Source organism: Vulpes vulpes, chromosome 5 (genome assembly GCF_048418805.1).
Source record: "Vulpes vulpes isolate BD-2025 chromosome 5, VulVul3, whole genome shotgun sequence".
NCBI classification, from domain to species: Eukaryota; Metazoa; Chordata; class Mammalia; order Carnivora; family Canidae; genus Vulpes; species Vulpes vulpes.
Window position 1 is genome coordinate 92,016,737 of NC_132784.1, and position 21,324 is coordinate 92,038,060.

At 49.6% G+C, this 21,324-nt stretch overlaps 1 protein-coding gene across 2 annotated transcripts; it reads right to left on the reverse strand.

The window, feature by feature from the left end:
• Positions 1–4,744: 4,744 nt before the first annotated feature.
• On the reverse strand, positions 4,745–20,661 carry GOLT1A (golgi transport 1A). Of its 2 annotated transcripts, none has more exons than XM_025991435.2 (6): positions 20,227–20,661; positions 19,925–20,041; positions 8,948–9,039; positions 7,753–7,865; positions 5,737–5,800; positions 4,745–5,085 (listed from the first exon to the last, which is right to left on the reverse strand). In XM_025991435.2, exons 2-6 carry the CDS (start codon positions 19,947–19,949, stop codon positions 5,047–5,049), a joined length of 333 nt encoding a protein of 110 aa, XP_025847220.1. In that variant the 5' UTR covers positions 19,950–20,041; positions 20,227–20,661; the 3' UTR covers positions 4,745–5,046. The 2 variants fall into 2 exon arrangements, with proteins under 2 accessions (XP_025847220.1, XP_025847221.1); XM_025991436.2 differs by having other exon boundaries at positions 7,753–7,931; positions 20,227–20,583.
• Between the last annotated feature and the right edge of the window lie 663 nt (positions 20,662–21,324).

Consider the following 21,324-nt stretch of genomic DNA (forward strand, 5'->3'; position numbering starts at 1 on the left):
CAGAAACGAGAATAGAACTAGGAACACTGTGCCCCACACCCGGCAACAATGACTGTGGCCCCTAATAAGCTACAAAAGGACTCCGTGAAGAATAGGAAATGATCTGGGTCACCCTAACCTGCACACCTCCCCACTGTAGGTATAATCTCTTCCCTTCCCGCTGGGGGCTAACAAGACTAATTTGGAAGGCACTTCATATGCAAAAGGCTTGTTAAATTCACTATAATTTTTGGCAGTAAAATAGTGCAACTAGCTCTGAGTAGACAAGAACCCCAGCCAATTGTGGCACGAGATTAGTGGAAATGAGGCCTGGTGTGTGAGTGGGTGTGTGTTGAGGGGGGGTAGTTGGCTTTGAGCCTGCCCCTCAGGGCCTTGGCATACTTTGGAGGAGTGTGGGCATGGTTCAGAATTATTGCTAATCTCCTAGAATGCCCCTCCAGCCTGCTTAGGGCCAGGGAAGGATGACAGGGGCGGGTGTGTATTCTCTTTGCTCTGGGATAGCTTATGGGCTTGATGATTCCTATGTGTAGAGGGTATGCTCCGAGTTGCATACCTAGAGGAACTGTGGGCCAGAGAGGCTAAGCTACAAGCTAGTTTGCCTAGGATCTGCCCTTTTGTTTAGGTCTTTTTTTGTTTTTTTTCAATTTCCCCAGAAAGGGTCTGAGATTACTGATAAAAGAAACGTGCATAGTAAATTCCTTCCCAAGGGATCTGCTCAGACAGGTGGTTGGTGTAAAGCAGAGAAAACACAGTGTGAGAAGACCATGAAGGGACCACGAAGGAGCCACGAAGGTTTAGGTTAACAAGCACCTAAACCTAGGTGAGCTCACTGATGTCCATAAGGAGCAGTAAGTAAGCCATCCCTCACCTGCAAGATTAATGGGGCCCCTAAATAAGTTGCATGTGCTAGCCTTAAATGAAGTGTTAAACTCACATCAACAGACTAGCCTCACTTTGAAAAATATGGTAACTCTCATTTTCTAACAACTCATGTGCTCCCTCCCATCCTCTCCCCAGACAATGCATACCTGCAGGTCCAGGAGTCTCCATGGGTGCCACCTTTTCTAATGTCTCCCTGAAGGAAGTGGCACAGAGGAGAAGCATTAGCTGCCAAGAAACCAGTGAGTTCATCCTGGTGAGATGATGCAGGTGCTGGCAGTGTCCTGAGGCTGAGACGGAGGGAGAGAGAATTAAGTCAGGTGCACGGTGTGGGCTGGGGGCTGGGGCAGAGCCCAGCATGGAGAGGAAAGCGCCCGAGTGGGGGGCAGTGTGTGGCAGTGAGGAGGAGGGAGTGAAGGCAAGCAGGGCAAGGCGTTCCACTGGGCAAGTGCCCTGAGGTCCGGATATTTTCCGGGCAGGGGGGCGGTGCGCTGGGAGCTCCATGCTGGGCTCTGTACATATCCTGGACTTCAGTGACCAACCGTCCTGTTAGACCGCACCTTCCTGAACCTGGCCCAGCTCCCTCCTGCTGCAACAGACACTTCAATCCTTTCCTATTTCAAGAAAAAAGGAAAAAAGAGGCAATCATCGTGTTCTTTTTCATAACCCTTGAGGACTGTCGTTAAATTGTCTTATTGTCTGTAATACAAAGAAGAGAAAAAACTTTCCCTGATTTATCCAGTCAGTTGTCTCCTTGTTCTATTCAGCGTGGGCTCCAAGAAGATTGGATCGACCTCCTGCTTTGGGCTGCTGCCATGGGAGCTGCTTACCCTGACTCTCACTACATCCCCTTTGCCTTCCCTCTTGGGCCCCGCCCCCACCCCAGCTGCCTCCCAAGTTGAATTTCTCTTTGAAAACAGTCATCAGGCACTTTGAGATTGTCCAACAAACATGAGTAAAGACCAACTGATGGGGAGGCAGGTCCAAAGGCTGGACAAAAAGGATGCAGGCCAGAGCCACTGTGGTCCAGGGGGGCAAGTGGGGGAGGGTGGGGCTCTCATGGATGCCCATCAGCTGCTAATGATTGCTCAGCTCTGTCCATACCTTTGTTCTTGCCCCTACCACCCTTCCTCTCCAGGACCTGGGCACAGGACAGAGAAGAAGACTGCTAAAATAGGATCAAGAACACTCAAATCTGGCCTCAGCTCTGGTCCCCTCCCTGTGGGATGTGAGAAAGTCACCCCCATCTCTGGATCATATTGCTCCTCTGTGAAACAAGAGCATTGTGTCAGACTGGCCACCGACTATCCCCTCAGATAGTCTCTTTTCCTTACAGACTTTGATTCTGTGACACTGAAACCCAGACAAGGCTTTCTGCACTTAAAGAGGAAAGGCAGGCTCAGTCTGTTAGAGCAGTGTGAAACCATTTGTTTTATGGCTTCAAACCGTGGGAGCACAGGGTCCAGGTTAGTTCGGAGATCATTCCTGATCCCAGTGCCAACTAGGTGCTGTGCTAGGCGCTAGGGGGCACAGGCTACTAGGCCACAGCGTTGCTTGTTCCCAGCCCCTCCCCAAGATGTAGCTCAAGAAATTGAGTCGTCTTAGCTGACCATTTCAAAATAACACCGGCAATGATAGGCTGGAGGTGTGCGGGTACCCAGGGAGCTCTGAGAGCCCATGGGAGCTCATCCTGGAGCGGGGACTGGTGGGTTTGAGCTGAGTTTCTGAGCACTGGTCAGCTGCATGAATACAAGGATTAGGAAGGCGTTTCCAACAGGGGCTGGGCGTGGAGGGGACCCACAGGCCCCGCAGCCTGAGAAAGAGAGCAGTGAGGCTGGAGCTTCACGCCAGAGTAGGGGGGGGGGATGTATGTTGCATGGCAGATGGAGTATCATGGCTGCTCTGCAGGAGCAGGTGGTGGGGGCGAAGGTGGGGTGGGCAGGCTGTGTGGTTCAAGGTTAGGGTCCTTCCATACTCCTCCCACCCATAGCACCTCCTCCTCAGAGATAGCACTTCACCACCGTGCCAGGTGAGAACACACACACGCCCCCATCCCCCCAAGTCTTAGTTTACTTTCTAGCACAGAAGCATCTAGTACACGTGCTAGAGTTGAACTGTTTGGAAAAGAACCATCAACTTTCAGACAGGCTGGTCTGCTGTGGGCAATTCTTGTGCTTCCAGCCCAGGCTTTATACCTAGCGAGTAATAGGTTCCAGGTGTGGTGGGAAAGGTTTTGAAGGGAGGCGGCTTCCTTCCTGGGGCACCTCCAGGTCTTTAGTGGGGGGGGGGACGCTAGTATGTAGGGGCTCTTCTGTTAGGTTTGTACTTGCCGTCTAGAAGTTGGGGGAACTTCTCAGAGGAGTCCTATGGAGCCCCTGAGCCCTGAGGGTTCCCCAGCTCCCTCCAGAAGCTCCTGTGCCTTTAATCCCAGCCAGAGCTCACTCACTGCTTTTATTCCTTCCACAGTAAGGGATCCCCAAGGTCCTGGTTTGATAGATGCCAGTCAGGCTATTCACTGAGACATCCCAGATTAATCTGGCCAACCCAATAATCAGGAAAGATCAGCACCCCCTTTGCCTACCCAGGATGTGTCTGTCAGTCTTAGAACTAAATTCCAGCTCCCGTGCAGGGAGCCTCCCTGGGGCTGGGCAGACCCCCCTCCATGTGTGGGTGCCCCCATGCGCCTACCTTGGCTCTGTCCAGCGGGGTCAGAGCTCTGTGGGGTCTCCAGGTGCTCCTGGGTTCGGTGAACACCCACAGACAGGGGAGCTGGGCTCACCAGTGGTCTGATCGCGTCCCTCTTATAGAGCCCAAGGGTGACGTCTCCAGGCACAGGCCCACCTCTCCTCCTCCTCCCCCTCAGGCCCCTCGGAGAGCACAGCATTGCCTGCCTCCCACCGCCTGGCTCTCAGGACTGAAATAAGCCTCTTTCTCTCCCTCCAGAAACCCCTCACGGCTGGTTTTCTGATTCTCACCTGTCTTTCCATCCTCCTCACCCCCTCACCCCAGACCCACCTAGCTGGAGACCCATTCTGCCCCACAGGACAGGACAATGGACTATTTGAGGGGGAGAGGAGGGAGCTGTTGCTCTCCCCACAAGAGGCGCAAGTACCCCGGTGAGAAGGGAGCATATGAAGGGGGCAAAAGGGAGGGAAAGGCGGGTCTGACCTGGGGGGAGGGGCTAGGGAACCAAAATAAAGTGAGGGCTTCAGAAGGTGGGTGTACCTGGGAAATGCCGAGAGAACCCAGAGCTGACTTTCAGGTACAGCACCTGACACTGCTGCTCCTGGGCCCCCTCCACGTCTCACCGCTCTGCAATCTCTGCAGACCTTGCTTGGAAGGCAGCCACGGGGCTTTCCTTTGTGCCTTCGGCACCCACTCCTGTACTTTGTGTAGACACAGATGTTTACTAAATGTGTACACTGCAAGGTACTCTCGTCTCCTTCCTGGGCCTGCAAGAACACTCTTTACCCTGGGCCGAGGGGTTCCCCAGGAGTGAGAATGTCCCCTCCATCAGGCTTGGGCTCTTTGAAGGCAGGGGCTACGTCTCCACCTTCAGACAGGAAGCTCTCTCACATGGGTGCTACCTGGGGGCGGGGGTGTTATGCAGACAGCCAGTTAATTAATGGTTGAGTAGTGTTTCCCACCAGTATGCAGGCTTGATACCCATCACTTGTCTGATGCCCGTGGCTTAACAGGGTTTACACACATATTATCTCGCTCATTAAGACTGTTAACCACCAGGATAAAAATGCTAGCCTACTAGAGCAGGCCTGCCCCTCACTCGGTGGGATGCTGTGTCGGCCTGCCCCGAGCCAGGGACCAGACTCAAGAGGCTAGAGACAGTGACTTTGAGTCTCAGACACACAGCTTGGGGATTTAATCTTTGCTTTCCTCCCATAAATACAGGGCAGGATATGATACCAGCCCCAGTCTGGTCTTGGTGTCCACACCTGCCCCCCACCTCATCTCTGCTGTCAAACATGCCCACAGCCTTTGAGGTGACTTGGGGATCTGAGGTCAGTCATTTAACTCTGTCCTTCCGTCTGGACTTGGAGACGTCTGAGTATGATGGGCAGATGAGTCAATGCAGGGTGGGGGCGGCCCCCATTTCCTTTCCAGTCCCCTCGACCAATGATCCAAGTTCAAGGAGCTCATCCCTGTTGTTCAGACCATTGAGCTGGTGCCCTGAAGCCTCCGGAACAGCTGTGGGAGCCAAGAATCATTACTTTAGACAAAGAGTGAGGAGCACACTCCATATCTATCTAGGTTATTGTGGAGCGGGCCCTCAGAGCTGGGAGCGGTACCAAGTGCAGACAGAGAGAGGGGGCCAGGGGATGAGCCAGCTGGCTGCAGGGCCTCCCCGAGCTCCTCGAGCTTCTCGAAGTGCTCTATTCTGTCAGAAAATATGCTTTAGGGAAAGGGAGGGGTAAGGGCTGGGGACCACTGCCCCACGCCTGCCCCAAGGACAGCAAAGCACCTGCTTCTGCTGTCACTGGCTGTCAGACATCCTCTCTGTGCATGCGGCACAGACTCAGCCAGCTCCCCCGAAATCTCTAGCACTTTCTGGCTGGGTCACCTAGGCTCTCTGACTCTGTTTCTTTGGCTCTAATAAGGAGCTATGAATAGCCACTTTACACCCACGCCTCAGACACAACGCTGCCACATCCCCTCTCCTCATCTGCTCTTGTCAAGTGGAGGAGAGGGTGTGGGGGAGGGGAAGAGGAGCCCAAGCTGGTCAGCCTGGGGAAAGGAGCTTGAGGGGAGATGGGGAAGGGTCCGCAGCACAGGGGCAGCCATCTCAGGGGGGCCCCCCACCCCAAGGCCTCCACCAAGTCACATGCAAAATCCACTTACCACACTCAGGAAGGGGATGTCAGAGGCATTGCCCAGGAAGCCAAAGACGACAGGGAAAAAGCCCCTAAGAGCAGAGGGTGGGGAGAGGGGTCAGCAATGGCCTCGGGGGAGAGGGGAGAGGGCATTTGGGCTGAGGTGCACTCAAAGGCTCCAGCTTTGGTTCCCAAGAAGGCAGGCCCCCGGGGCACACCAGGAGCAGGCTTGGTTCTGCACCCCTGGTTTTGGGGAGGCAATCATGTGAAGTGGTTAAGAATAAAGGGACTGGGGCCAGGCCCCTTGGGTTTAAATCTTGGCTCTACCATGTACTGGTGTCATATAAACTTGGGCAAATTCCTTAACTTCTCTGTATCTCAGCTTCCAGCTATAAATGATGCTAATAATAATAGTATCTACATCATAGGGCCTTATGTAAAGAAATCTGGGGGAGCTGTTGCTTGTGTTACTCTGACGGAGTTTGCCTCCCTGGATTGGGTGTGTACCACCTGCTGCAGGTCTCAGGGGCTGCAGGCACAGGTGGCCACTGGAGGCTGTGCTCCCCACACGCCTCGGCATCCCCGTGCACGCAGCCACCCTGTGCTCTTGGCACCCCCACGCTTATCAGACACACCCTGGCAAGGCCTGCCAGGCACATAAGTGGGATCCTTCAAAGGGCTTGGAGCCACTGAGGTCGGCATGCGGAGGGAGCCCTGTGTGTGGAGAGGCGACAGGCGACAGGGTTAGAAATTTGGATTCTGGCTGAGAATCCTTTCCTTGGGCTTCATTTCCTGAGGTTCGCCGGCATCTCTGACCTCCCTTACAACTCCGATTTTGGCGATTTTTGACAACGGTGCTGTTGTCAGGGTTGTCTAGGTTTGCTGTTGGTTTGAACAACTGAATCTGCAGTGGCCGCACTCACGCATCTAATCTCTTGATATATGGTCACTATTGTCAGAATTTGTCTTCTCAACTAGGTTTCAAGTTCCTCAGGAAGTTTCTCCCTATTTAGCGCCACATTCCTACACCTAGCTCTGCATTTGGCATGCAGTAGGAACTTTTTATGTTTTTGACTATCTGAATAAATGACTGAATGATGACAGTTTTAAGTATTAAATAAGTGGATGGCAGAGCTTGTGTGAGAAGATTTAGTTTCCTGAGGCCACATTCTATGATGTCTAGGAGGTCTGGGGCATTCAGGCTAATCAAGGTCTTTTCAAGGCTGCACTGAACAAATGGAGGGTCCTGACCCCAGCTCCTTCCCATGATTCCACAAGCCATGCTTCTTCTAGCTCCCCATCATCCCTGTCCCCAGAGACACTGGGAGTCTTGCCTCCCTCGCCCCTCCTTCCCCAGCATCCTTTCTTTTCCTTAAACACCCTCCAGTCTCCTCTGAAAGCCTGCCTGTCCCCAGGGCCTGTCTTGGGTCCTGCTTCCTCTAAGATCCCTCCTGGCCCTGGCAGTGGCCATACATCTTCACTGACTTCTGATTAGCTTTTCAGCAGGCCAGGCTGCAACGGGCCAGGCCGAGGCATGTGGGGCCAGCAGCCAGGCATGCCTGCATCTATCCCAGATCCTCTGCTTACTATTTGTGAGACCTTGGGCAGGGGACAGCCCCTCTGAGCTGATGTCCTTATCTATAGAGAGCAGTCATGCAGTAGGTTGTAGAGATGGCCTTGGGGCATGAGTGGCCAGGGGAGTGCTAGTTCACTGTCCTTCCTCTCTGCTGGTCAATTTGAAGGCAGGCCCTGTGTCCCCTCTTTGGGGGCTGCCACAGTGCCAGGTAACCCCACAGCTGCTCAATGTTTGCTGATGGATGGGCCGATTCCCCTGATTTGTCCTTCATCCTGCTCTTGAAAGGGTCTTTCTAAGGGTCTGCCTGATGTCCCACTTGCCTTTTCAATCCTTCCATGGCTCCCATCTGCAGGATAAAGTCCCAGCTTTTGCACACCCTGCGGGTTGTGCTGCCCAAACCTAGTGGGGTGATCTCAGCTACTCAGGGGCCCTGATGGGCTCATCCAGGGAAAGGAGACCTGCACTCACTTGAAGAGGCTTAGAAATCCATAGGTTTCCAGTAACATGCCCAGGAGGGGCCAGCGGAGAAGCACGATGACCACACCCCCCAAGAAGAAACTGGTCCCTTTGAGCTTGTGCCTCTGGAAGAAGAAGGAAAAGGTCTTCCTCAGGCCGATGATGAGCAAGAGGCCGGTCAGGAACAGTAGCTGCGGGGAGGGAGGGAGAGAAGCATGAGCAAAGCCAGCACCTGCCGTGGGGTTGGGGAGCCAGGACTGGCGCCCCACATCAGGCGTGGGGCAGGACTTTCTAACTCTTCAAGGAGAGACACACTAGAAAGGGTGACCCCACAGTGTGGCAAAGTCCCAGAGCCTTGAGTAATTTCTGCTTGTTAGGAGCAGAGCTTCCCTGAGATAGGGGTGGACAGGAGAACTCGGCTCTCCAGCTGCTCACCCAATTCAACCTAACTTCTTGGATCCCAAGCACTTTTTCATAACATGATTTCATTTCTCATCACGCCTCACAAAGAAGGCGGGATGGATAGATTCTTTCCATTTTACAGAGGTGAACCCTGGGGTGTATACAGGTTAGGCAGCCATACCCAGAGTCACACGGAACCATCGGGGCTCCACTGTCTGGCCCAGGCTCTGTCTTCAGCTTGGCTCCTAAGGGTCCCTCAGGAGTGCCTAGGTGTAACACTCTGGTTTCCTTCCAGCATGTTCCATGCCTTCTCTCCCTTTATACCTTTTCTCTTGCTGTTCCATCTGCCTGGAAAGTCTTCATCCCCCTTCACACCCATTTATTTTCTAAATTCCTTTTCATCCTTCTCCAACTGGGCATGCTTTCTTTCCTTCAGGCACCTTGTTTTATATGAGATATGTTTATCTTACTGTGACTTTATAGCTGCCCCTGCCTTCTTTCCTGGTCATGTCTGTTCATGTTATGTCCCTGTCCCTAGATAAGGGTATTCCATTGGCAGGGATGGCAGCCGATTCATCTTGATACCTGTGGGGCCTCACCCAGAGCTTCCCACGAGAATCCACATCCTCAGATTCTCTGTGCCCAGCACACCTCACCTGTCCATCCCCAGCCACCCTCACCTGCCTGGACTTGATGTTGTTGACCCCTGGATGGGCACAATCCGAATGAACTTGGGACTGGCCTCCCAGGCAGTAGAGACCTCAGGTAGGTTGGTGAGGGGAGGTATGCAGGCTGGGGGACTCACGTTTCCGAAGGCCAGGAGCACCGAATCAAAGTACAGGAGTATTCCAAAGAGGATGAAGAAGATGCCGAAGCCAGTGGTACCCACACCAATCTCTGCAATGGGCAAGAAGGTTGGGGTGGGGTGGACTTTGAGGAGCAGGTTGGGATGCTGGAAACTTCCCCCACTGCCACTGGACAGCTGCCCTCTGGGGGGTGGGGGATGAGGTGGTCCCATTTCCACCCAGGATTCTCAACTTCCATGCTGGAGGAGGGTAATGGGATGGGAAGGGAAAGGAAGGGCAGACACAGATTTATGTTTCGTACCGGCACACTGCTGGTCAGTTCTGTGGCATCCTGTCCTCACCATGGCTCTGTGAGGTTGCTAGTGCTTCCCTTACTGCTTTTTATTTGCAGCTGCCTCTTGTTTGCAAATGCTGCATTGTCCAGATAATGGCCAGGGTTGGGTCTCTGTGGTCCTCTCTGGTCCAACTCATGCCCAGGCAGGTGGGCGCCACTCACAGCTTAGGACTATCAGCCCCGAAAAGGCTTAGAACTGCCCAGCTGTCCTGCTCAACTTCTTTCTCTCTTTTTTTCTTTCTTTCTTTCTTTCTTTCTTTCTTTCTTTCTTTCTTTCTTTCTTTCTTCTTTTTCTTCTTCTTCTTCTTCTTCTTCTTCTTCTTCTTCTTCTTCTTCCTTCCTTCCTTCCTTCCTTCCTTTTTCTTTCTTTCTTTCTTTCTTTCTTTCTTTCTTTCTTTCTTTATTTCTTTCTTTCTTTCTTCTTTCTTTCTTTTTCTTTTCTTTCTTTCTTTCTTTCTTTCTTTCTTTCTTTCTTTCTTTCTCTCTCTCTCTCTCTCTCTCTCTCTCTCTCTCTCTCTTTCTTTTTATTAATTCATGAGAGACACACACACACACAGAGAAAGAGAGGCAGCAGGAGAAGGAGGCTCCATGAAAGGAGCCCGATGTGGGACTGGATCCTGGGACCGTGGGATCATGCCCTGGGCTGAAGGCAGATCCTCAACCACTGAGCAACCCAGGGATCCCCTTCTCAGTTTCTGAACAGGTTTGCCCTCCTAGACAACTCTTCACACTGTGTGCTTCCTTCTCTAAATGCCCTGGTTCCCAGCTTTCAGCTGATGACATTTCACACTTGGTTGGAAAAATGGAATGTGCTCACCTGGGAGTGTGTACCCCAGCGTCACATTCTGTACCTCCCCTCCCGCCGTGGCCCACTCCCCGCCCCCCATCCTTATGCCCCTGGGGTTCCTCTGATGTCAGTCCCATGACTGGGCAGTTCTGCAGCAGGTTGGACCCACAGCGACAGCGCCCCATCCCACTTTGTAGCATGTGGTTTTGCTTTATGTCTCAGGGCAAGTTCTGAAGCTGCAGAAGTTTGCTGAGAGCTAGCAAGCACAGCTTACAAGGGCAGGATATTAGGGATCCCTTTTTTGTTCAAGGGCTACATCTTTGACATATTGATACATATTTCAGATTGCTTCCCCCAGGGAGAGTAGTAACAATAACAGGATATGAAGTTGCTTTTTTCTGAAACCCTCTCCATCACACAAAATGGTCAATTCTTATTTATCTTTGCTACTCTGACAGTCAACAAATGACCATTCATTGGGCTGCTTCATTTTTAAATTGAATTACACTCCCACTTTAAGTGGTGATAAAATATACATCAAATTTAGCATCTTAACCATGTTTAAGTGTACACCCAGTAGTGTGAAGTACATTGTTGGGCAACAGTCACCACCGTCCATCTCCAGGACTCATCATGCAAAACTGAAACTCTGTCTCCATAAACACTGACTCCCCATTCTCTCCTGCCAGCCCCTGGCAGCCACCACTCTGCTTTCTCTTTCTATGATCTGACTTCTCTAGGTACTTCATCTGGGAATGAGACAGTGTTTTCATGTGACTGGCTAACATAACTTAGCATAATGGCCTCAAGGTTCATTCACGCTATAGCATGGATCATAATTTCCCTCCTTTTTAAGGCTGAGTAATAATTCATTGTATGTTTATAATGCATTTTATTTTCCTGCTCATCTGTGGGTGGAACTTGGATGGCTTCTACCTTTTGGCTGCTGTAAATAATGCTGCTGCGAACATGGGGAAAAGAAGATCTTTTCAAGATTCGGCCTTCACTTCTTTTGGGTATATATCCAGAAGTGGAATTGCTGGATGATACAGTAGTTCTATTTTTAAGTTTCTGAGGGCCCTCCATGCTGTTTTCCAGAGCAGCCACACCAGTTTACATTCCCACTAGCAGGGCACAATAATTCCAATTTCTCCACATCCTCACCAACACTTGTTTTTTGTTTTATTTTTGATAGCATCCATCTTAATGGGCATGAGGTGGCATCTCATTGTGGTTTTGATTTGCATTTCCCTGATGATGAGCGATGTCTAGCTTCTTTTCATGTGCCTGTTGGCCATTTGTATATCTTTAGAGGACTCTCAATTCAAGTCCTTTGCCCATTTTAACAAGTCATTTGGGGCTTTTTTTGTTGTGTTGTTGAATTAGTTCTTTATATACTTTTCACTGTTGGTCATGTCCTTTGATGCAGCAAACTTTTAACTTTTGTTATACTCCAATTTAACTACTTTTCCCCCAGTTGCCTATATTTTTGTTTTCCAATCTAAGAAATCATTGTCAATTCCAGTGTCATGAAGCTTTTCTCCTAAGTTTTCTTTAAGAGCTTTATAGTTTTAGCTTTTACTTGGAATTAAGACAAACTTTGAGTTAATTTTTGCAGATGGTTTAAAGTACAGGTTCAACCTCATTCTTTTGCATGTGGATGTCCAATTTGCCCAACATCATTTGTTGAAAAGACTGCCATTTCCCCACTGAATGGTCTTGGTACCCTTGTTTAAGATCATTTGGCCATTTTTACCTGAGTCTATTTCTGGGCTCTCTACTCTGTCACCTTGGTCTATGTGTCTCTCTCTATGATAGTCCCACACTGTTCTGATTACTGAAGTTTTGTAATAAGTTTTGAAATCAGGAAGTGTGAGACCTCCAACTTTGTTCTTCTCTTTCAAGATTGTTTTCACTATTTGAGATCTCTTGTGGTTGCATATGCATTTTGCGATGGATTTTTCTATTTCCACAAAAAATGCCTTTGGGATTTTGATAGAAATCACACTGAATCCGTAGATTTCTTTGGGTGGTACTGACATTTTAACAATATTAAATCTTACAATCCATAAACAAGGGATGTCTTTCTATTTATTTGTGTCTTTTAAATTTTTCTTCAGCAACATTTAGTAGTTTTCAGTAAGTCTTTTGCCTCCCTGGTTAAATTTGTTCCTAAGTATTTTATTCTTTTTGATGATTTTTAAAAATATTTCTATTTATTTGAGAGAGAGAGAGAGAGTGAGTGAGAGACAGACTGAGCAGTGAGTCAGAGTGAGAGGGAGAAGTAGACTCCCCACTGAGCAGGGAGCCCACGCAAGGCTCAATCCCAGGACCTGGGATCATGACCTGAGCTGAAGGCAGATGCTTAATCAACTGAGCCACTGAGGTGCCCCTCATTTTGATGGTATTTTTTAAAAAGATTTTATTTATTCACAAAAGACAGAGAGAGAGATAGAGACATAGGCAAAGGGAGAAGCAGGCTCCCTGTAGGGAGCCTGATGCGGGACTCAATCCCAGCACCCTGGGATTACTTCCTGAGCCAAAGGTAGATGCTCAACCACGGAGCCACCCAGGTGCCCCATCTTTTGGATGGCATTATAAATGGAATTCTGTTGCCTTCTTTGAAAGAATTACTGATGATATTGTATCACTTCAAGTTTACATTGTACAGTTTTGCAACTTACTTTATCTACTTCATATAGCTAGAATGCTTTATTTTCTTTTTATTATAAATGATATGGTAGATAGGGATATGTTAAAAGTGTCTTTTTAGAATACAACATGTATAACTTTATTTTTTTTTAAAGATTTTATTTATTTATTCATGAGAGACACAAAAGGAGAGAGAGGCAGAGACACAGGCAGAGGGAGAAGCAGGCTCCATGCAGGGAGCCTGATGTGGGACTCGATCCCGAGACTCCAGGATCAGCCCTGGGCCAAAGGTGGCGCTAAACTGCTGAGCCACCCAGGGATCCCCATGTATAACTTTATTAAAAATGACTTAACTTTTAGGACCATCCAGCTGGCTCAGTCAGTGAAGCATGAGACACTTGATCTTGGGGTCGTGAGCTTGAGCCCCACGTTGGGTGTAGAGATTACTAAAACATAAACTTTAAAAAATGGCTTACATTTTAGAAATTAAAGTTGGCTTAATTTTTTTTAAAGGGAACATATAGGTAATTTTTATTTTTTAATTTATTTTATTTAAAAAATTTTAAGAATATTTTATTTATTTATTTGACAGGGAGAGAGAGAGAGAGAGAGAGTACAAGCAGGGGGAGCTGCAGAAGGAGAGGGAGAAGCAGGCTCCCCACTGAGCAGGGAACCCAAGACTTGGGGATTGCAATCTGAGCCAAAGGCAGACACGTAACCAATGAGCCACCAGCCACCCCATATAAGTAATTTTTAAAGAAAAAACTTTTACTGGACTCATTAACTAACATCTTAGAATTGGTCCTCACAATACCTACGGAATTAGTATTGTTGCCATGCTTTTATAGACAGTTGTAAAAGGTTGTTAAAAGTCTGGTTGTTCAGAGGCAGAATGTAAAAATATAACAAAAACAAAATCTTTGAGATTAGACTTAACTGGCAAAGTTCCGTTTATAATGGAAGGAAAATGAAACAACACTATTCCCTTCATTTTTTATAATCTGTTACTGTACAGATTTTAAGAGTATTAGGATGAGTTTCAGTACAGAAATAAGGCCAAAGGATTTCTTTAAAAGAATCATTAAAAATATAGAGATGAGATTAGGGGCGCCTGGCTGGTTCAGTCAGTAGAGCATGTGACTCTTGACTTCGGGATCATGAGTTTGAACCCCACGTTGGGTGTAGAGGTTAGTTAAAAATAAAATCTTAAAAAAAGTAGGGATGAGATTTATCATTCAAATTACAAACCAAAACATCATTTATTTTATTTATTTTTTTAAAAGATTTTATTTATTTATTCATGATAGTCACAGAGAGAGAGAGAGAGAGGCAGAGACACAGGCATAGGGAGAAGCAGGCTCCATGCACTGGGAGCCCGACGTGGGACTCGATCCTGGTACTCCGGGATCGCGCCCTGGGCCAAAGGCAGGCGCTAAACCGCTGAGCCACCCAGGGATCCCGAATTGTGAGATTTTAGAGGACAGGTGCCAAACCGCTGCGCCACCCAGGGATCCCCCAAAACCTCATTTAACTCATAGTACAGAAAAATGTGCCAGTCTCACTGGGTCTCCCTTTTGGCAGAACTGGATTTTGTTAGGACCCAAGGCAACATCCTCTCTCTCATCACATCATCCAGCTGCCCAGACTCCATCTTCTATGGCTGATTCCTCTTTCTTTCTGACAAACCTCTGTGATCTATAAAGATTTGTTTCCTACGTTTACTTCCCAGTGACACCTGCTTGAATTACAGGCCCTAGAACCCAGGACACCGAGCAGAGTATAGCCTTTTTGGTCATTACAAAGGTTGCATTATCTTTCCATATTGCATGATTTTTTTTTTAAATCCTCAGACACAGTAAGTTGAGGATCTCAGAGCCCAACTACTTTATCACGATAATTTTACATAGGCTAGGATATAGTGGAGGAAGACTGCAACCCTGCTTCTTTAATCTGAATGGCAAAATTTTAAGTTTTTATGCCTGTTTTAAAAATACTTGTTGGGACACCTGGGTGGCTCAGTGGTTGGGCATCTGCCTTTGGGATCGAGTCCTGCATTGGGCTCTCTGCGTGGAGCCTGCTTCTCCCTCTGCCTGTGTCTCTGCCTCTCTCTGTGTATCTCTCATGAATAAATAAAATCTTAAAAAAAATAAATAGAAGTACCTGTTACTAGCTTGCACCTGCCATAAAAATACACCATCGATTCTCATTCTGATGATATGACCTTCCCTTCTATCTCCTTTTGTAAATGTTTTAGTGTGGATTTGTGAATATGTGAATATCTTATTGGATTTTCTTTCTTTCTTTTTTTTTTTTAAGATTTTATTTATTCATGAGAGACACACAGAGAGAGAGAGAGGCAGAGACACAGGCAGAGGGAGAAGCAGGCAGAGGGAGAAGCAAGCTCCATGCAGGGAGCCCGATGCGGGACTTGATTCCAGGACTCCAGGATCACACCCTGACCTGAAGGCAGAGGCTCAACCACTGAGCCGCCCAGGCGCCCCTTCATTTTGTTGTGTTAAAATATCCATATGTTCATCCTGTAAACACTTAAGAATAGCCTCTTGCTCATTTTGTAGAGACAGTGTAAGTTTCTCAGATTCCCACTATGCTTTCTCTCCCGTATTCTACTATCTCCGGCAATAATGATATACTGGCCTGCATAGTTATTACTTTTCTACACTGTCCCACATTCTTTTCTAAGGGCTGGTTCAATTCTAGAATTTTCCTGTGATGGGAGCAGCCTACTGCTTTCCAGCGTTCAGAGGGAAAATTATACTGTGGACAGGAAACCTCACAGAAGAGTCACAAACTGTGTTTCTCGTCCCCCAGCCTCAGACTTTCCTCTGCCTCTCAATGGCAGGAGCTCTGTAGTTTCAGTTGTTACCTACTGGGGTTGCTCCTGAAGTTCTCTTTGGGGCAGCAAGAGTGGCAGAGAGGGCGGGAGAGTCCATGTCCCCACGAGTGTCACAAGTGCCTGCAGCCACCTTGCCCCGGAGCCAGCCAGATGGGCAGCACTCCCCCTGCTGGAGGTGAGCTGGAGCTGATGTGTCCTCCGTCGCTCCACTCGGTGGCATCTGCTGGGCCCCCCACCAGAGAGTCACTCTCCAGCCCCTATCCCCACCCTGCCAGGATGCCCTCCTCACCCTGCCTGGTAGACAGTCGCCTTCAGTGTGAACACCCTTGTCACCCGGTGGACGCTCTGACTCCTGCTCTGGGCACCACCCTCCCCCTTCCACCTTCATGGCTTTAGGACCAAATCTGGAATGAGAAGAGGAAGGACAGGAATGGGAAGAGAAAGAGCCTTCCTTCACTTTCAAAATTAACAACAGTGAAGGGGCACCTGGGGGCTCAGTGGTTGAGCGCCTCCCTTAGGCCCAGGTCATGATCCCAGGGTCCTGGGATCGAGTCCCACACCGGGCTCCCCATAGGGAGCCTGTTTCTCGCTCTGCCTGTGTCTCTGCCTCTCTCTCTGTGTCTCTCATGAATAAATAAATAAAATCTTTTAAAAAAATTAACAACAGTGATTAACAGTGGTAACTGCTAATGCAAATGAGCACCCTGTGCCAGGCACAGTCTAGGCACGTTGCATATATTTACTTGCATTTCGTCTTCATAATGGCCTACGAAGTTCGTTAGGTAGGAAACCCTCCTGCACTGTTAGGCCCATTTCACCGAGAGGTTAAGTCACTTGCCCAGGGCTATATAGCCAGTAGCTGGCAGAACCAGGGTTTGAACCCAGTTCTCTGGCTCTAGAAAATGTGCTTTTCGGGACACCTGGGTGGTTCAGTCGGTTAAGCGCTGACTTCACTCAGGTCATGGTCTCAGGGTCCTGAGATCTGGCCCCACATCAGGCTCCCTGCTCAGTGAGGAGTCAGTTTGTTCCTCTGTGCCTCCCCCTGCTTGTTCTCTCTCTCTCTTCTTCAAATAAATAAAATTAAAATAAAAAAAAATGCCTTAACCAACCCACTTGCACCCCCAGGCCCGTCCACAGGAATGGCCCTGGCTTTGGCCACCAACCGTGTCTGAGTTCCCACATCCAATGGAAGGATGTCGGCTCTCACCTCCCAGGACACCGTATCCTTGACTTTCATCCTGCTGCCCAGACCACGCTTTCCGCGGCTCCTTCTTCTTTCTCTTCGTCTTGGGGTTTAATCGCTCAGGGCTTCAGCCTAAGCTCGCTTCTCGTCTCATTCTATTTCACACGCATTCCCGCGTCTTTAGCTGTCACTCATGCGCTGACAACGTCGATATTTCCCTTTCTAGCCCATGCCTATCTTTGAGCTGCCAAACTCATACCCAGCTGCTAACTTGGCATTTCTGCTTGGTTTTCTCTGTCCGAGGCATCTTGAACTTAACAGGTCCAAACCCAGCTATTGGGCTTTTGTCCTTAGCGCTGCGCCCTTCTTGGCTTTCCCCAGATGAATAAAAATGTCACTGGCCGCCCTCCCCCAGCCAGCTGCTTGAGGCAGAAGCCCCAGGACCATCCTTGAGTCTGGCTCCCTGCTCCTGCCATCCCTCTTCTGTTCAGCCCACAGCTAAGTTTTATTGCCTCTTCTTCCCTAAGGTAGCTTGAAAGTGGTGCATTTCTCTGCACTCTTACTGCTCAATTCCAAGCCCATCAGCTCTTTCCTGGACTCCTACAACACTCCCCAGGGAGTCCTTCCTGTCCCTTCCCCACACTGCAATCAAGGGGCTTGGAAAGCATACAATCCAGTTGTGCTGGTACACTGCTTAGGATCCTTCCTGGCTGCCCACCGGGCTTCGACTCGGTGTCCTTCCAGCCACACCGTGGCTCACAGGCCCTGCATGATGGGGCCGAGACTTGCTTGTTCATCTTCCTCTCTTGCCATCATCCCCCTTGCTTACCATACCCTAACCACATCTCCCTTCCCCTTCCTTCCTCCCTCCCTTCCTCCCTCCCTTCCTTCCCCCCTTCCCCCTTTCCTCTCCGTCCTTCCCTGTCTCCTTTCCATTCCTTTATCACTGTTTCTATGATGAGGCTTCCTGCCTCAGGGCCTTTGTATATGCGGTTTCCTGCCATTTGTTATCTGCCTAAGGCACACTCATCCTTTAGGTCTTAAAGTTCCTTGGGGAAACTGAGTCCCCTCACCATTACCTGACCTAAATCTGGTTTCCTCATCTCTCCCTCTCACAGGATTTAGCGCACTTTGGCTTAAGAAAATGTCGGCTTGCCACCAGACTCAAGGTCACAGCTCCCTTCTCTCTATACTTTTATTCCGTAAGTCAATAGTTCCCAACTGGAGGGATGGGCAGGGTGATTCTATTCCCAAGAGGACATTTGGCAATGTCTGCAGATATTTTTCATTGTCACAACTGGGAGTGGCATCTAGGACGCACCCTGCAACAAAGAATCATTCTGCTAAAAAATGTCAGTAGTAGAGAAGCTGAGAGACCATGTCCTAGGTGACCTCATGGACTCTTGTGGTTTTAAATACCATCTATATGTTGGCAATTCCCAAATTTGTCTAACTCAGGGCTCAACCTTGAGCTCCAGACTCATACCTGACTGCCTACTTGACATGTCACTTGGATGTCTGCCAGCACATCAAACTCAGTATGCCTAAAACCTAACTTGACCCTTCTAATTGCTCAGGCTAAAAATACTAGCAGATTCTCTGCTTCTTTCTCTCCCACTCACGTCCATCAGCAAATCCTTCCAGCAATTTTCTCAAAGGTGATCCAGCCTTGACCACCGCCACCACTTCATTGCCACTATCCTGGTGTTCTCCATCATGTCTCCTCCCCTCAGAACTGTCCTCCCTGCAGCTGACCTCACACCTCTACAGCCTATTTTCAACCTGGCACCCAGAGTGATCTTTTAAAAATATGCATAAACCATATCACTCACTCACTCACTCACTCACTCACTTCTCTGCACAAAACCTTCCAGTTGTTTCCCATATTGTGGAGATAAAACCAACGTTCTTACACAGCCTCATCTTTCAGTGACCTCCTGGACCTAAATTCCTACCACTCTTGCCTTTACTCATTTTGCTGCAGCCATACCACACAATAAGTATACCAACGCCTCAGGGCCTTTGCACTGGCTGTTCCCTCTCCTGGAACACCCTCCCCCCCCAACAGCTGCATAGCTTTGTTTCCTTGCTTCATGTCAGTCTCTGGATAAAAGGTACCTTCTCAGCGAAGCCTTTCCTAACCACTCTATACACCCCAGTAACCCTCCTGCCTCACTTTCCCTAGCTTCCATACCCTATTTCATGTTTGTCTGAAGGACACATCACCATCTAATGTACTATACACTAATTTCTTTATCTGTTAATTACGTGTTCCCCCACTCTGGCATGTAAGCAGGAACATATCTGTTCCCTTTCAGTGTACTGTTGTATGCTCCACACCCAACACAGTACTTGGCGCATAGTGGAGACAAATTTGTTCAGTGAATGGATATTATCACCAGTTCACAGATGAGACCCTGGGCTTCAGATGCTTTAAATCACAGTTCTCCAGGCCCCTGCCAGATCTGTGGACTACCTCCCTGCCATCTCCCCTCAGAGGAAGGGGAAGGATAAGGATATTTAGCGGTGAGGGTATGGTAAATTGGGGACAGGAGTGGAGTTTAGTTTCTGGTAAGAAGGAGTGACTGGCGGGCTCAGTCGGCAGAGCATGCAACTCTTGATCTTCGGTGATGAGTTCAAGCCCCATGTTTGGGGTAGAGTTTACTTAAAAGAAGAAGAAGGAGAGGGAGGGGGAGGGGGAGGAGGAGGAGGAGGAGAGGAGGAGGAGGAAAGAAGGAGGAGGAGGAGGAGGAGGAGGAGAAGGAGAAGGAGAAGAAGAAGAAGAAGAAGACAGACGACGACGACAGCCCAAGGCCACAGTAGATCTGAGAGTTGGTGGGGAAAATGTCTCAATGGGCAGAGCCTCCTGAGTCCACCTTTGCAGCATCCCAGATCTAAGAAGCATGATGGGGAAGGGACCAGCTTGGGGGGGTGAACCTGCTGTTCCCCCCGCCAGGCTCTGGCTACCCAGGGGTCCTGAGCACCCCCACCCACCGGAAGGTGGAAGAGCCACACCCAGGCCTGGCCCTGCTGCCCGGAGGATGCCAGCGCAGCAGCTCCGAGCCTCAGGCTCCAGAGGTCGCCTCGCAGGTGTCTCCGCCCCCGCCCCCTGCCGGGAGCCTCCCATCCAGCCTGCGCCCTCCGTGGCCCCGGACCCTCCACTCACTCTGCCACTCGCTGATGGAGATCATGCCGCAGGCTGCCTGGGGGGCCTTCGGTCGAAGCTGCCACGGGGCGAGGAGCGGAGAGGGCCAGGCCTGTGCCTGCTCCAGGGAAGCTGACCCTTGGTAAATTGTGAAATGAGCCTCTGGTAAATCATTAACTCCCTCCCGCTCCACACCCCACCTCTCCCCCTCCTCACTCAAATGGCTGCTTCAAGTCCTAGGCTCTCTTCGGCCCGGTGGTGGCCGAGGGCACCGAGGGCACCGAGGGCACCGAGGGCAGCGGCCCGTTGCGCGCTCCGCCTACCTGGAGGAGGCAAGGCCCCCCCGACCCCCAGCGCCCCGCTCCGCGGGTTCAGCTGCTGCCGAGTTCTCCGCAAGACTCGGACGGTACAGGGGAGGGGGCCTCGGGCTCCCGGGCTCCTATTCTGGTCTGATGGCGGGTGTGGGAAGACTTGGAATCCGTGTTTCTCTTTGGAAAACTCCACAATTCATCCAGCAGGTGCGGTCCGCGGGCTTTGCGCTAGTACCCAGGCTGGACGCTAGGGGGCGGCGAGCCACCAGGTGAACCTGTTGCGGCCAGGCCCGGTCGGCGGGACTCAGGGGAGTTGGACACAAAGGGCTTCGACCTCCTTTCCCCCGGCCGAGTTCAGCTTAGGATAGTGAGGTTGAGCGAGGGAGGATGAAAGATGAATTTGGGCTTGGGGTAGGTAGGGCTGGATGCTTCCAGAAGTCTGGTTCTAGTTCATCCCCCAGCTGTGTAGACACGGGTGCATCCTTTCCTTCCTCTGTAGACCTGCAAAAAGAGGGGTGGATAGTTTCTAACATCCTCTCTACCACTGCTGAGCAGTGGTTCTCAAACTCTGTGAGCCAGCATCCCCTTTGTAATGTCCCCTCTATCCTGAAATGAAATTTGTAGAGATGACCAGTCTCTGCACGTCATTTAAAAAACAAAACACTAATTATAAGAAGGAAAAAAAGAATTTATAATAAAGCACGATGTCTTTCAATATGTAAATGTTAAGTAAGACTTACCCAGAAGACATAAATGAAACAGGCAGATTTTTTGCACCTACTTATTAAGAATAAATATACTTAAAATTTAAGAGGAATAGAGAACCACAGTCCCTACATACAAAACAAAAAACCTTTCCCTGCGCCAGCCCAAGAGAATGAGAGAGCAGTGGGAAATGAACACAAGAATAAAAGCTGTTAGGTAAGTAGTAACAGACCAGATTACTTGCATATGAAAAGAGAAAGAGGGAAACGGCCTTAATCAAAAGAGGCATAACACAGCGAGGCGAAGTGGAGACAAGGAGGAGGCGCCCTGAATGCAGATGAAGCAGGTCCTCTGTGTGTATTGTTAAAATAGCTCTCCGTGCTCCCCCCGGGCGGCGGGTGGGTG